Raw genomic sequence first — 17,568 nt, forward strand, 5'->3', positions numbered from 1 at the left:
TTTTGTTTTTTGTTGTCCAGTGTTTAATGGTTAATTGAAAGAGCTCATATACTTGTTCCCAAGTTGTGTTGTTTGAAGGTAAAACTAGCTTTTGTTGCGTATTGTAAATGTTTTGACACGGTGTGTGCCTTTTGCAAGCAAAATGTGTCATTTTGACCATGAGTGCTGCTGTTTAGGCCTGTGTGTTAACTGTTTTGAAAATGTGGAGTTTCAGTTGATGGCTGCATCGAAGCAAACAAGAAAAACTGTAAAGTCAAATTTGCATAAAACCATAGTTATAGAAAACCAATACAAGCAAACATATAATTAGAAATTCGTTTGATAGTTAACAATTAACAAAAACTGTTCTATTAATATTTTTTAAAATCTGTTTTTACTTTCAAAATTGCAATACTCATTCATTCGGTTGTCTTCGGTTTATCAGAGGTCACCACAGATGAATGAACTGCAAACTATCGCAGCATATGTTTTACACAGTGGATGCCCTTCCAGCTGCAACCCAGTACTGGGAAACACCCATACACTCACATTCACACACATACACTACGGTCAATTTAGCTTATTCAGTTCACCTACAGCATTGATGTCTTTGGACTGTGGGGGAAACCCACGCCAACACGGGGAGAACATGCAAACTCCACACAGAAACGCCAACTGACCCAGCCGGGACTCAAACCAGCAACCTTCTTGCTGTGAAGCCACCGTGCTAACCACTGATCCACTGTGCAACCAAAATTGCAATATTTTAACTCCATTTTGGCATGGAAGCTTATCCTGCGATTCTCACTTAATATTTGCAGTTTAGTTTTAGACTCAGATACAAATGTGCTTTTTTTATGTAATGGCAGAAAAGCTTTCGTACAGTTCAACCTTTTTTTTTTCCCTAAAAATTTTCAATAAATTACCATTAATCTGTGATGCGTCTTATTTTAAAGTTCACATGAACCTGAAATTGCAACTGCTTTTTTTTGTATTGTGATGCACTTCCTAAAGAAACAGAATATTAAATGAGAAAACAGTGGGTGTGGCTTTTCTACTGCGAGCTGATTGGATGTAATAAAGTAGGCATTTCAATTAAAAAGATCAGAAAGAAGGTTGGGGGGGGGGTTATTACAACCGAACAGACTCCTCCCGCTCAACATTTCTGTTTGTTGTCAAAACTGACAGCTGTAGGGGTGTGGTTAAGTATGTTAGCCACGCCCAATAACCTTTAGATAAACGTAATCTATAAATTTAACTGAAAACGTAAACATTTTCAGACTTGAAGATTGCAAGGGAAAAACTTTTAGTTTTTCTTAAAGGCATGCACAGATGCATTGTTCACCACAAAACTAGCAATGTGAGCCAACAAAATAATTATGGCTAGTTTTGATTGTAGCTTTAAAATTCTGAGGGCATGTTTGGGGAGAAAGAGAAAATAACCCCTAATCTGTATTGTTTTTGTTGTTGTTGTTGTGAAAGGTGGTGCAGGACGGTTCAGTGGTGTGTGTTCATCATGGTTCTTCTTTTCTGCGAGTGTAAATAGGATCGTGAGCATGTGTTTGTACTGTATGCACACTTAGAGTTTCTTTTTATTGCCATCACCCATCCTTTTTTCTTAAATCACATGGGTGTGGAGCTGTATATGCTGTTATTTAAACATGTCGAGCTCTATGAAGAGAATCAGTGCAATAAATTTCATGTTTTCTTGTCTTGGGGTTTAGATGGCATCTTTGCGTATACCAGAGTTCCAGCTTTAAGTTTATGGGAATAGTTTTATACTTTCATGTTGTTGATGCCAAATTCTGCCCCTACCATCTGAATGTCGCAGCTGAAATGGAGACTCTTCAGACCAGACAACGTTTTTCCAATCTTCTATTGTGCAATTTTGGTGAGCCTGTGTGAATTGTAGCTTCAGTTTCCTGTTCTTAGCTGAGAGGAGTGGCACCCGGTGTGGTCTTCTGCTGCTGTAGCCCATCTGCCTCAAGGTTGGACGTGTTGTGCGTTCAGAGAGGCTCTTCTGCAGGCCTCGGTTGTATTGAGTGTGAAACCAAGGGTCTTTAGGCACACTGTCAAACTCTATTTCCAGACACTGTCTGTTTCTGCTAATTTCTGACTCTCATCCTGCAAGCCAAGCCGCAGTTTCTAAATGTATCCCACAGTTTCCGTGTAAAAATCCATAGTTTCTTCTTTCTTTAGGGACGTGAGATGCATATAGCATTGTTTATAAACGCTTTTACTGCTTTTTGGTGGAGGTCTAATTGTAATTTCATCCTCTTCGCTACTCGATAGAGATAACAAGGGCGCTGCCATCTTGGACCATGTTTACATGTTGTTCCGACGTTAGGCCATCCTAATGATCTAGCGGGAAGCATGTGACACGAAGCTGCAACTATCACCTTAAAAAAACGATTACGCGAGGATGGGAGTATTGCTAACTTTAAACACTTGTAAAAATAGAACTGCAGGTTTATACACAGAGAATTTTTAGTTTTTAATTCTCTACCAATTGGTCAATTTATTGGAGTAAAAAAAATGTAGAGCCCCATATATGAGAACGAATGAAACGAAAACCTACTTCACCTTACGGCCTAAAAGCATTTACTCCCACAGAACTGCCGCTTACTGGATTTTTTTTTTTTTTCAGACCATTCTTTGTAAACCCTAGAGATGGTTGTGCGTGAAAATCCCAGTAGATCAGCAGTTTCTGAAATACCCAGACCAGCTCGTCTGGCAGCAACAACCATGCCACATTTAAAGTCACTTAAATATCCTTTCTTCCCCATTCTGATGCTCGCTTTGAACTGCAGCAGATCATCTTGGCCATGTCTCATTGATCATGAGTTGCTGCCATTTGATTGGCTGACTAGAAATTTGCGTTAACAAGAAAGGTGTAACTAATAAATAGTCTGTGAGATTTTTTATTTTTTTTAAAAGAGAGATTAATGAATGAGGGTGTTAATAATAAATTATGATCATTTATTATTATTATGTTTTACACACTTTTAAATATTTTTTTAGCTTGTATCTAAATAAAGCAGTCAAATAATATAATAATGAATAATACATCCTCACTTGTGGGTGAACTGCCTTTTGATAATATTTTGACCCAACTTTTCTAATAACGACCCAATATCTTTGACCCAACCAACCAACACAACAACACACTCAGCACAATATTAGTTTATTACAGTTTTAAAAAATATTTGTAGTGTTGCACACCCCGATCTCACAGAATTGAGGTTTGCACGTGAAACATCCGTTCCTTCAATATTGCTGTTGTCCACAATAAAATGAAATTAAGAATGAAAAGCTGTTTTGTGTTTTTCTGATGTTCTTGAAGAGGATGGCGAAGACTCGGTGGTTAATTTACGATGTCTTTTGGCCGCAGAGGTGAAGCCCTTTTCATTTTGCCCTTTTTTAAGAGCTGTAAAGAGCCACTGACCTCTGTTTTCTCTTTCTAATGTTACAAAGCAAACCCGAGAGAAGGTGTTAAATGAACAAACATGTGGCGTTCAGCTGTCTGGTTCAGGTTTGCTTGTTACCAACATGGCAAATTTAGACTATTCTACACTGTAGATAATATCTGTTAAATGACAGTTTTCCATATTTTGTGATTCATGTTTTTTTTCACTTATTTAGGCTTTTTAATTGCATTACGGGACCTTATTATTTCCTTCAAAAGCTTTTGATGTTGAAAAAATTTCAAAAGTGACTTTTATTAACCTTTTATAAGTTTAAAGTGATGGATTGTCTGGGTTGGTGTTGTATATTATGCTACGAAAACCTGATAATAAACTGTCAGTACATGTTCTGTTATTTAACAAACTTGGTTCTCTATATATTATTTTATAAAATTTTTACTATATATATATATATATATATATATATATATATATATATATATATAAGGTTAATAAAAGTCACTATGTTAAAACTACACAGTTGAATTTTTAACATCAAAAGTCGACAGAGCCGAGATAAAACTCCCATAATGCAAATGCAATTCACAACCATAAATAAATCAAAAACATGTGAAACAAAATATGGAACCTGTTCATTTTTTACAGTTTATGTTTTTGGTCAATTGGTTTGCCAATTACTAGGTTAAATTAGTGTATTTGTGATTCTTTTCGCCCTGACACCCTGCCGTATTAATCCATAAGAGTGCGCCCTGCCACCCTTCGAAGGAAACTCATTTCGGCCGCTTTTATCTGAGATCTTGTCCTTTCAGTCATGACTCAAAGCTCATGACCATAGGTGAGAGTAGGAACGTAGATTGACTATTAAATCGAGTGTTTTGCCTTTTCGGCTCAGCTCTTTCTCAACCACAACAGACCAGTACAATGATCGCATTATTGCTGCCGCTGCACAAATCCTCCTTTCAATCTCACGTTCCATCCTTCCCTCACTCGTGAACAAAACCCCAAAATACTTGAACTCCTCCACCTGGGGTAAGGACTTTCCTCCAACCTGGAGATGGCAAACCACCTTTTTCCGAAGAAGCACCATGGCCCCGGACTTGCAGGTGCTGATTCTCATCTCAGCCACGTCACATTCAGCAGCAAACCGCCCCAGTGCATGCTGAAGGTCCATGTTCGAATAAGCCAACAGAACAACATTGTCTGCGAATAACAAAGATGAAATCTTGTGGTCCCCAAACCGGACCCCCTCCAGCCCAGGCTGCACCTTGAAATTCTGTCCATAAAAATTATGAATAGAATTGGTGACGAGGGGCAGCCCTGCCGGAGTCCAACATGCACTGGAAACAAATCTGACTTATTGCCGGCAATGCGAACACAAATTCCTACTCTGTTCACACAGGGACGAGACGGCCCTCAACAGATCATCTCTGGCCCCATACTCCCAAAGCACCCTCCACAGAATGCCACAAGGGACACGATCGAATGCCTTCTCCAAGTCCACAAAACACATGTGGACTGGTTGGGCATACTCTCATGAACCCTCGAGCACCCTGGTGAGGGTATAGAGCTGGTCCAGTGTACCACAGCCCGGACGAAAACCTCATTCCTCCTGGATCCTAGGTTCAACCACTGGCCAAATCCTCCTCTCCAGTACCCTGGCATAGACTTTCCCCGGGAGGCTGAGGAGTGAGATCCCCCTATAGTTGGAGCACACCCTCCGGTCCCCCTTCTTAAAAATGGGAACCACCACCCAGTTACCCAGTCCAGAGGTACTGTCCCCGACCTCCATGCGATGTTAATTTTAAGGCTGTCTGGTGTTAGAAAGTTGAGTTTTACCCTTTTTTTAATCCATTCAGCCACTCCCTGGTTCTGATGAGAGACTTTTAGCTTAGCTTAGCATAAATCACTGAATCAGATTAGACCATTAGCATCTCACTCAAAGTGACCAGAGTTTTTACTATTTTTCTACCTAAAATTTGACTTTTTTTCTTGTAATATCATGTACTAAGACTAAAAATCAAAGGTTGCTATTTACTAGACTCCTATGGCCTGGAACTGTTCTCTTATTCTGCCGTAATAATTAAGAAACTTTCTGCCTTACCATGGCTTGAGTATTACGACAAAATAAGAGAAGTTCCTAGTATTATTAGCCTAGAAAATAGCAACTTTTCATTTTCTGTCAGTCTCAGTGCATAATGTAAATACAGAAGAGTCGAGCTTAAATAGAAAAATTAAAATCAAAATTCTGAGTGAGATGCTAATGGTCTAATCCGATTCAATGATTTATGCTAAGCTAAGCTAAAAGTGCTCCCGTGAGAGACAGAGATCGGCTGAATGAATTAAAAAATGGTAAAACGCAATAGTTAAACTCTATAGCTATATAGATATAAAATGAGCATATTTAAAAATAAAAGTGGAGTGTTCCTTTAACCTTTTCTATCGTATTTTCAGCAGTAATAATAACTCTTCACAAGTTACCGTGAACAAAGCGAGTGTGTCTGAGACTAAACTCATTACCATCTTCTGAAAGCATCTGTTTTGCAGGCGTTTCTTGGTGCTTCCTCTCGTTCCTCCACACTTGCCATTAAAATATATATTGAAAGAGCAGATCTCAAAGTTAAACTCTTCTGTCTCGGTGGATAAAGAGCCTCAATGGGTCTATTCAAAAACATAAGAGCTGCATGTCCACACACACACATACACGAGACGCCTGTGAAACTGCTTCGATACGCTGTAAACTGATGCTCATGCAGACTCTGTCTGAATCATATGATCTGCTCACATGGGCTCTGATAGAAACTAATGCAGAAGAGTGTTAATGTAATGTTTTTATAATCTTCTTAAACAAATATGCTTGATCTGATGTGTTGACTAACATACTAAATGTAGAACTTTTTAACTGTAACCCTTGTGTTGTGTTGTAGTGTTATTTGATAGTTCAGTTAATTTTTATATATACTCATCATTGCATATGTGCAATTACTAATTATGAATAAACTTAAATGCATAATATAGAAATTCCGATAAAAATAGCATTATGTTGTATGTATATAGCTAAAAACAGGAAACTGAGGCAACAATTCACACAGGCTCACCAAAATAGGACTATAGAAGATTGGAGAAACGTTTCCTAATCTGATGAGTCTCCATTTCTGCTGCAACATTTAGATGGTAGAATCAGGATTTGGCGTCAGCAACATGAAAGCATGGATCCATCCTGCCTTGTATCAACGGTTCAGGCTGGTGGTGGTGGTGGTGTAATGGTTTTGGGGATATTTTCTTGGCACACTTTAGGTCTTTTAGTACCAATTGAGCATCGTGTCAGCACCACAGCCTACCTGAGTATTGTTGCTGACCATGTCCATCCCTTTATGACCACAATCTACCCATCTTCTGATTCAGCAGGATAACACGCCATGTCATAAACCGTGAATCATCTCAGCTTGTTTTCTTGATCATGACAGTGAGTTCACTGTACTCAAATGGCCTCCACAGTCACCAGAGCTCAATCCAATAGAACAGCTTTGGTAACGGGATATTCGCATAATGGATGTGCAGCCGACAAATCTGCAGCAACTGCATGATGCTATCATGTCAATATGGAGCAAAATCTCTGAGCCGTATTTCCAGTACCTTGTTGAATCTATGCCACGAAGGATTAAGGCAGTTCTGAATGCAAAAGAGGGTCCAACCCGGTACCAGAAGGTGTACCTAATAAAGTGGCCAGTGACTGTTAACACAGTGCTCAGCATAAATTAATAATTATTAGTAGCCCAGATTTTTTTAACATAAGGGCAATATGAAAATTTAAAAACGGACAAATCAAAAGAAAGAAAAAATATTTAGAGTTTTGTAAATTGTATTTTTTATTTTTTGCAAAATCTTGAATGAATTCATGTATTATCTTTCTATTTTTAGCCAATGTTTGGTGGCTAAAATATTATTTTAATCAGCTTAGTACATTTGTTTTGTTCTTATACACCAAAATATATTATCTATATTCACTGAGAAATGAATAAAGAAATGGACTTTTTCACAATGGTGATTATATAGTGCAAATAACAAGAAATTAAGTGTGCAAAGCTAATACATTGTGTTACTAAGTAATAGTAACAAGTAATAGTAATAATAATAATAATTAATAGTAAAACAAAAAAGGTAGTAAACAATACTATTACTAAATAAAAACAAAACTATTACTTTCTATTACTAAACCTAAATGTGACTTAGTTTTATACAATTTAAAACGATACACAGAGCTCATCTCTCAAAGGCCAAACTTTCTAAAATGTATCCCAATGTTTCTGATATGTGCGATAAGTGTAAACTATCACCTTGTAACCTTAGTCATATGTTTGTATTTTGTCCCAAGTTGCAAAATTACTGGATTACTTTCTTCAAAATTGTTTCAGATATCCTGGGGGTCAAGTTAGCTGTTTGCCCTTTAATCGCGATCTTTGGTGTTCCCTCTCAGTGTCAACTTTTAAACCGGAGACACGCTGACATTGTGGCTTTTGCCTCTCTTCTCGCTAGGCGCAGAATACTTTTGTCTTGGACCTCCCCACAACCCCCCTCTATTTCATTATGGCTCAAAGATTTGGTCTTCTTTTTAAAACTTGAGAAAATTAAATACAATATGAGAGGTAGGAGAGAGCATTTTTTTGAAAAATGGCAACAATTTATTGCATTCTTTAATCACTTAAAAACCTTAGATGTGGATTGAGTGAAGGTACATGTGTATGTATGTATATGGTTTGTAATTGTAATTTTTTTATATAATTTTTTTTTCTGTATTTGTATTTTATTTTATTTATTATTATTTTGTTTATTTTATTTATTTATTCATTCATTTGTAAATGTTGATTGTTTTAATTGGGGATTGTTTTGTGGATTGTTATAAAATGTAAAATGCTATTTGCAAGAATAAAAATTTCATGACTAAACCTAAATGTAAAAAACACTTAGACTTTCACATTCATGTCACAATAGTCTTTTTCTTTTAAAGCTTATCCTTTAGTCATTTAGAGAAAATAGCCTATTAAAGTGCTTTTTTTTTCAACGTGTGATTCTTTTACTTCTAAACTCATTTTAAAAAGATAATAGCTGCACTGCCGTTTGAGTTTGATGGAGATGATCTGGTTGTAAAGTGTATCAAACGCGGTCAGAGAGTGAGCAGATAAAGTGAGGATGATAAAGTGAACACTGTTGGACTCGCCTTCAGATCCATTCTGCGAAAAGACACGCCTAAACTATCGCTCTCTCACAGATGCATCTGGCCAATAATATCTAGATATCGTGTGTGTAATGACAGTCACAAAAAGACGCAATTACATCAGCTGAATGCAGAATAATTACACACATGTACGATCAGCTTTAATAGAAGATTCAAATTGAGTCTAATTTGCGGAAGCATCGTTCTGGGGAATCGGTTCTTTTTAATGATTTACATACGAATCATTTTTTAAACTAGCATATTTATGAGCGGCTTTTGGAAGTCAACCTACATATTGAGTGATATAATGAACCATAACAAAAATCATAACATGCTGTAGTCTATAATATTGTCATAAAATTAGGGAGGGGGGGGGTCAACTTTCAGTTCAGCATTTTCTTATTCTTCCAACATTTGTGTAATTTATTTAATTATTAATTAAATTATTAATCATTTATATATTTATTTGAACAGGAATTTGTTATTTTTTTCTCTTTATTTATTTATTTATTTGCATATTTCTTTATTTCTTTATTGCAGGAATTTATATATTTATTTACTCATTTATTTATATATTTGAGTATTGATTTAATTGTTTTTGCAGGTTTCATCCTCCATTCCACTTTAGCTCTTAAAAAAACAGACAGTGGAGAGATAAAGTGTCAGATTGAGTTTTTTTAGTATGTATTAATTACCATTGGACCAAAACCACGCCACTTTACAAACTCCAGAAAGTATTACATTATTAAAAAATTGACAAACTTTCACAAAAATATTCGATGTACTTCGCCCGGCGCGGGCCCGCTGCGTCACGCTGACGTCACTGCGTCGCTGAGATGACGAGCTGCGTGTCTGTGGTAGAAATGTGCGCGCTCGTGTTGCCGATTCACATCTCCGCGTGTCTCCCGTGCGTTTAAACCTTTCCAACGCCGCAAGACACGCATGGAGTTGCGCACCGACGCGGTATTGGCCAGCCTGGAGATGTCGGAGCCGGTGAAAAATGACGAGGATTACGAGAGTTTGCCCGCTCATGCCTCCCTGGGCACGCACATGACAGCAGGAGCCGTGGCCGGAATACTGGAGCACACAGTCATGTACCCCGTGGATTCAGTCAAGGTAATGCAACTTAATGTAAAGTCAGCACAACACACAGAAGAGCGTAGAAAATACACACTTGAGATGCGTCAAATGTGCTGTTAGCGCGTGCGCGACGTAGCCTTCAAGCTAACCGACAAAAGTTAGTTTAGATGACTTAAACGTTCTCAAATGGCTAATAAACAACAACAAAGTTAAAACAAAACGTTAAGTCTGGCTTGTTTGTCTATTAAAAGTGCCCTTTAAAACTTGTGAATGATGAAGTGCTGCTGTATTTCCACTCAGACAGCAGTTTACTGTAACTTACAGCACACTTCAGTCAGTGACAGCCGCTGGAATTGAGGTAACGTTAAAGTTGGTTTACACACATTTAGATTTTAGCCTTAATATAATTTCAGAAAAGTAGATTCTAAATAAGGAAATCATATTATCAGGCAATTGCTATCAAAGTACAACAGTGTTAACCGTCAAATAAATAGTGTTAATTGTATTTATTTGTTTATTTAGCAGGGACAGTGTGACGTTACATTAATTAGCATTTCTGCAAATGTACCAGAATTAGCCAGAAGGCTATTTTTATCTGTTGTCCCTGAACAAAATAAAATTAAACAATACAAGAATTATACAACCAATCAAACATAGCTAAGAAGTACTAAAATATACATAGTTATGTAGATGTTAATAAAAAATTTATATATACATGCTATTATATAATATATAATATGCGATTTCACACCGAATATTCAAAGTACCCTGGTAAACAATTTAGGAAGCATCTCACGAGCCATCACGGTTCAAAAATCAATGAATGTGTGAATGTAAAAGCCACTTTACCTCAATTAGACGAGCACAGATATTTTGAAGAATGCTGAAAAGCTGCAACCATTGACTTTCATAGTAAGAAAAGCAAATGTATGGAAGTCAGTGGTTACCGGTGTCCAACATTCTTTAAAGTATATTCTATGTGTTCAAAAGCAGGTAAATAATGTAAATACAACTTGTGAATGATGAAGTGCTGCTGTGTTTCCACTCAGACAGCAGTTTACTGTTCAGCACACTTCAGTCAGTGACTGGCTGGAATTTAGGTAACGTTAAAGTTGGTTTTATATTCACATATTTAGACTTCTTAATATAATTTCAGAAAAGTATTGTTTGCAGATTCTAAATAAGGTAATAATATTAGCAGCTAATGACTATTCAAAGTACAATTTCGTTAACAGTCAAATAAATAGAGCTAATGTTGTTTTGAAGTCATTCTCAAATGCGATTTTAGACCGAATATTCAAAGTACCATGGTAAACAATATAGGGAGCATCTCACAAGCTGGCACGGTTCAACAATGAACGGTTGTGTGAATGTAAAACCCACTTTAACTAAATTAGACGAGCACAGATATTTTGAAGAATGCTGAAAAGCGGTAACCATTGATTTTCATAGTAAGAAAAGCAAATGTATGGAAGTCAATGGTTACCGGTGTCCAACATTCTTCAAAATATAGGGGACAGCGGGGCACAAAGTAACACTTTTTGCTTTTGGCCAAATAATGAAAAAAGTAATGGGATTAGACAAACCATATATTTTACCAATCACGCACAAGACTCTCCTACAAATGAGCACTTGAATTATGATCCCCGGACCTGTGGTTTCTGTGCAGTATTGCCAAAAGTGCCAGGAGTAAAAATGTTAGTTTACCCCACCCACGGGGCAAGTTGTAACAGACCGAGTGTTGGTTGTAACACATCTATTTAAAGGCAGATTTCACACAATCAATTTAAATTCAGTTTACTTTAAATAGTAGCTATCTTTCCTCAGTAGTTGACTCATTTCTTCTTTTATTCTACATAGCACAGTATGTTTATGTATTTATTTGTTCATTGGATAAACACATTTAAATCTACCTGCATTATTATCAATTTATCCGTTATTATACAATGCATTTATTTGCATTATTAGCAATAAAATATATATTTTTTCTTTTAAAACTAATTTTTCTATAAAAAAAACAAAAACATTTTTATTTAAAAAGTTCCCAGCATTACACTCAAAATGCAAAAAATTATTTTGTTAGTTTAATTGATGTCCAACAGTGTGTGGCTTAATTGTAACACCCTGTTACAACTAATGCCGAGTTCAGACTGCATGATTTTGAAAGTATTCGTGTCACAGATGTTTTCACACTGCATGACTATCTGGGCTAGCGTTTTGTCGCTGCTTTGTTTACACTGCAAGTTGGATCGGCGACAGGGGCTTTCCCATTGCATGACTTTACAATAGGAAGAATCGCCGACAACTTTATCCAAACTACGTCTCACAGCCAAAAACACGTCGTATATCTTTTGTTATTAACTACATAACGAGAAAGAAGCTTATAATGGGGTAGAAAATGTACATATTTGCTCACCTGGGTTTGAAGGTAATTAGCAATTTCTCCTCAACTTTCTTTTTTAATTTACTGTATGAAACGTCAAACAGACACGGGTGCTCCTGTCAAACCTCCACTAGTTTTTCATTTCTTGGGTCCAAATAAAGCGAAAATGAGCGCTTTTAACTTCTCCCCCAACCTCCCGCTGGCAAGCAGGTACACACACACACACACACACAAGTGAATGCTGCTCTCTCATTGGCTGATGTTATTTTCAGTAAAAACTCATTTCACACAGCATGATTTGAATCGCCGAAAGCTCCAAATATTCAGCAATCCAAATATCTCACAGGCATTGGCGATTCTCTCAGATCGCGTATTTGATAGTTCATACTGTGTGACTGTTACTCACATGCAGGAGCACCGATTTGCCTTTGATTTTAGGCATTTGTCTGATTTTTTAAAACCTGTCGGCGAGTCAAAATCGGGACTAAAATCATGCAGTCTGAATTCGGCGTAACCCCGCTGTGTCATGTTTTCCTTAAAACTAGCAGTCACTGTGTGTGTTTTACATCTTTCAAAATGGTTCCATCTTTTAGCCTAGAAGACTGTAATCACAACAATATAAGACTTTATGTACATACTTTCACTGATTAAAAAAAAAAAAACGATATCGACTATAATAAAAAATACTTTTATGCTGCAAAAATGGTTTCTCCTGTGTTTCTCATCCAAATTCCGCAAATGTTTTTCAATAACTGAGCAAATACCTTAAAACTCCATGTCACATTTAACCCCGCGTTACTTTGTGCCTGGCGCTCCCCTATTATTTGTGTTCACAAGTAAATAATGTAAATCCAACTTTCTGAATTATGAAGTGCTACTTTATTTCCTCTTGGTTTTATATTACGCACTATTTGTGCAGGATAACTCGTGACATGCTTCCGATATTGTTTACCATGGTACTTTGAATATTCGGTCTGAAATCTACTTGTGAGTATGACTAAACAACATTAGCACGGTTTGTTTGACTGGTAACACTGTTGTTCTTTGATAGTCATTGCTTGATAATATGATTCCACTATTTATAATTGGCAAAGAATACTTTTATGAAATTATTTTAAGGAGAAAGTTAGAATGTTTGGATATAAAACCAACTTTACCTCTAAGCGTGGTATTTGTGTCTCTATAGACTCGGGTCATTTCAAGCTGTCAGGTGATTAACATATTTTTGTGTAGTGAATGCAAATGCTATGTGCTTTAAGTAGTGTGAAACTAGTTACAAGCGTCACACACGATGTAGACTAGGTGTTCAAAGTCAGTAACAAGCATACTTTGTTCATGCAGAAAATGAATTCATTCATAAATCGTGGTTGTGGATTTATCAAACAAGGAATAGATCAAGCAAAACAAAAGTCTGTCATCATTTACTCGTTTCAAATCTTTGAGTTTCTTCTGTTGAACTCAAAAGAAAGTATTTTGATGAATGTTTGAAACCTGTAACCATTGACTTCCATAGTTGAAAAAAACAATTCGTAAATTCTTTCATCGTTTACTCGCCCCTTTAATTGTTTCAAATCTTTGAGTTTTTTTCTTCTGTTAATCATGTAAAATAAAAATTAAACAATGTTGGAAACATGTAACCATTGACTTCCATAGTAGGAAAAAACTAATTCTTTCATCATGCACTCACACTTTTTCAAACCTTCATGAGTTTTTTTCTTCTGATGAAAACACAAAAGGAAGTATTTTGAAGAATATTGTTAACCTGTAACCATTTACTTCTATAGTAGGAAAAAAACAAACCCTAATTTGTAAAATTTTTTACTCACCTTTTACGTGTTTCAAATCTTTACTTTTTTTCTGTTAAACATGAAAAAAAAACTTAGAAACCTGTACCAATTAATTTTCATAGTACGAAAAAAAAAACATAAATTCTTTCATTTACTCACCCTTTACTTTTTTAAACATTTGAGTTTCTTCTGTTGAAAACACAAAAGAAAGTATTTTGAAGAATGTTGTAAACCTGTAACTGTTGACTTTCATAGTAGGAAAAACTAAACCATAATTTTTTAATCATTTACTCAACCTTGTTTCAAATATTTATGAGTTTCTTCCGTTAAACATGCAAAAAATGCATGTTAGAGCATGTTAGAAACCTGTAACCATTGACTTCCATAGTAGGAAAAAATGAACTAAGTTCTTCTATCATTTTCTCAGCCTTTACTTGTTTCAAACCTTCATGAGTTTTTTCTTCTGTTGAACACAAAAGAACATATTTTGAAGAATGTTGGAAACCTGTAACCATTGACTTCCATAGTAGGAAAGAACAAACCTTTCATCATTTACTAACTCTTTACTTGTTCCAAACCTTTTGAACACAAAAGAAGATATTTTATAGAAAGGTGGAAAACTGTAACCAATGACTTCCATATATTTGTTTTTCTTACCATGGAAGTCAATGGTTACAGGTTTTCAGATTTTCTTCATTTGTGTTCAACAGAAGAAGGGAACGGTTAGGAACCACTTGAGGGTGAGCAAATATTCAGTAAATTTAAATTTTTGGGTGAACCACCCTTTTCAGTGTATTTTTAGTTTACTTCAGATCTTAAAAGTATGAAGGTAATTTGTTATTACTCCAATTAAATGCCACTTAAGTGTACTTAAAGGGATAGTTCACCCGAAAATGAAAATGTTCTCATCATTTGTTCTCTCTCTATCGCTATCTTTCTTTGTGTTCAACAGAAGAAACTCAGTCAGGTTTGGAACAAGTGGAGGAGTAAATGATGACAGAATTCAATGTTTTTATGGGATAGTTCACCCAAAATTAAAGTGTTACTACACTAGTTACTTTTCCTCAAGTAATTTTAAACCTTTAGGACTTTAACATAAAATAAGATATTTTGGAGAATGCTAAAAAACCTGTAACCATTGACTTCCATAGTAAGAAAAACAAATATATGGAAGTCAATGGTTACAGGTTTCCAACATTCTTCAAAACATTTTTTTTTCCGGTTCAAAGCAAGTAAATAATGACAGAATTGGTGGTTTTGGGTGAACTATGCCTTTAAGTGTATTTGTAAAATTTGTACAAATATTAGACTTTTTACATTTATTTTTGTTTTAAAATGCATTTTGTTTCATGCATTGAAGTACTCTAGTTTTAATCATTGGAGTAAACTTATTAATTGCGCTTACGTGTATTACTTATTGGTAATGCATTTTAAATGCACTTGCAAATAAATTTTAACTTCATTACAAATGTGTAAATTAAATTGCAACATTTATAGCCTAAAAAAATATTAAAATAACATTAGAATTTTTTGTTACTACATGCAATAGTGGAATTAAACTATATTTCAAAGAAGTTAAAGTCATTAAACATCAATGTATAGATCATTTTGAGGGGTGTAAACAAAAACAGTGGTCCTAACATGTTTGCTGTTTTACATTTTTAATTTCGATAGCTTCTGAGAATCCAAAAAGAGCCTCATATTGATAAATAATGTTATGAAAGCCATTTTAACATTACGTTATGATTGAACTGCCTCTTGCTACAGTTAGGAAGTAGTTTGATAACAAGCAGGAAACATAACTGAAGTTCAAATAATTGGATTTAATAAATGTATTTATTTTTTTTACTTTTATTTAATTGTAAAATAACATCCAGTAAGTGTTACGTATTCATTTTCAAAGTATGCTAAAGCATTTTCCTCATGGTCTATCGTGGTCTTTTTTTGCATTGCACATATTAAAGAGAGCCTGTCCTTGAGTAATGTGGATTTAAGTGGGTCAAGGCCATAATGGTGGTAGTTTATAAACGACCCCTTGCTTGGGTGTGAAGTGAACTTACAACCTTGTAGTTAGCGGAATATATGTTTGAACTCTCGGCCACAGTGTTTTTGAACAGAGCATTTTAGATTAAGCCCTAATAAAGTTGTCTCGAGGAACAAAAGGTTATTTCTGTTTCTTTGCTACTGTGCGTATTATAATTTATCTGAGGTGAAAGTGTCGTCTCATGATGTCGAGGGTGTTTTAGCGTGTGACCGCAGCACTAATCTTCAGGCTAGCCAAGCTCAGGCTTTAAAACAACACTTAATTCAAGCATAAGTCTGCCAGATATTCACTGAACGAAATATTCCGTGCATCAAGTCCTATTGTAGGTGTTCTTGTTTTGTTTACGTATTCATAAACTTTAAGGCTCAAAGTAGGCTTGCCCAAACGTTTTCTTATGAAGGGCCAAAAATCAGACTTTATAGATTTGTTCTGCTTTATTTATTGAGTTGCATTGAATTTTAATTTCACGTTGTTTTTAAAATCTCAAATCACATGCTCAGAAAATAACACAAATAATGATTTCTCACGATGAAATATCATCCTGAGAAAGATTCACCCTTTGTCCTACAAACGGCGCACTTCTCTGTGATCCCCGACCAAGTTTTCTTTTTCTTTTTTCGTTCTCAGTGTCTGTCGTCATTTTCTAACACACACCCATGTGCACACAAACCAATTACAGGCCAGTTCCTTCCAGGTAAAGTCCAGGGCCTCGGCCGGTCAGGCATCATCAGCCGCGTCTCGCTGGTTATGTGCTCTACAGACACGTAGTATTCGCAGCTCTCAGACGCTCAGCACTGTGAATGAGTGAAATCTGGCAGCCACTGAGGAAACACTGACAATAACCTACGCAAGTCGCACAGAATAGATGCAGAGGGAATCTGGCACCGTGACAGATCACTTTCACTTTTCAAAGACAGTGTTTGGGCACTTTTGTTAAAGGAACACATCACTTTATTTTTAAAAAAATTGCTTATTTTACAACGTCCCTCGAGTTAAACATTTGAGTTGTATTAGTTTTGAATCCATTCAGAAGATCTCAGAGTCTGGCAGGAGCACTTTTAGCTTAGCTTAGCATAAATCATTGAATCAGATTGGACCATTAGCATCTCACTCAAAAGTGAGCAAGCAAGAGTTTTGATGTTTATTTTCTCGGCCAATAATGCTAGGATCTATACTCTCATTCTGACGTAATAATCAAGCCATGGTAGGGCAGCAAGTTTTTTGAAAATTGCGCCAGAATAAAAGTACAGTTCCTGGCCATATCAGCCTAGTAAATAGCAACTTTCCAGCTTTGGTCTTAGTACACAACATAACTACAAAAGAGTCCAATTTTATGAAGGAAAATAATAAAAACTTTGGTCATTTTGAGTGAGATGCTAATGGTCTAATCTGATTCAATGATTTATGCTAAGCTAAGCTAAAAGTGCTCCCGCCAGGGACTGAGATGGACTGAATGGATTAAAAAATTATAAGACTCATTGGCGAATCAAAGTGCGGTTAATAGTAAAATCGGTTAATTGTTACATCCCTAACAACTAGTTTTAGTTTAATTACAGTGATATAGAGAATAAACTTTTTTTATAATAATTTTTGTATTTCAATATTCACATATCATTTATTTTTATTATTATTTTTGTTTATTTATTTTATTTTATTTA

General features: G+C 35.8%; 1 protein-coding gene and 1 long non-coding RNA gene across 2 annotated transcripts in view; one reads left to right on the plus strand and one right to left on the minus strand.

Annotated features, from left to right (window-relative positions):
* LOC147842882 (uncharacterized) overlaps positions 1-17,568 on the minus strand; it is a 797,275-nt gene that overhangs the window by 586,696 nt on the left and 193,011 nt on the right. The gene's annotated exons all lie outside the window — the stretch shown is intronic.
* slc25a37 (solute carrier family 25 member 37) overlaps positions 9,444-17,568 on the plus strand; it is a 38,625-nt gene continuing 30,500 nt past the window's right edge. The window contains 1 exon segment of the mRNA NM_001039971.4: positions 9,444-9,732. Within this exon segment, the coding sequence (NP_001035060.2) occupies positions 9,559-9,732 (174 nt within the window). The 5' untranslated portion in view covers positions 9,444-9,558.

Source organism: Danio rerio, chromosome 8, assembly GCF_052040795.2.
Source record: "Danio rerio strain M-AB ecotype USA chromosome 8, GRCz13ab, whole genome shotgun sequence".
NCBI lineage: Eukaryota > Metazoa > Chordata > Actinopteri > Cypriniformes > Danionidae > Danio > Danio rerio.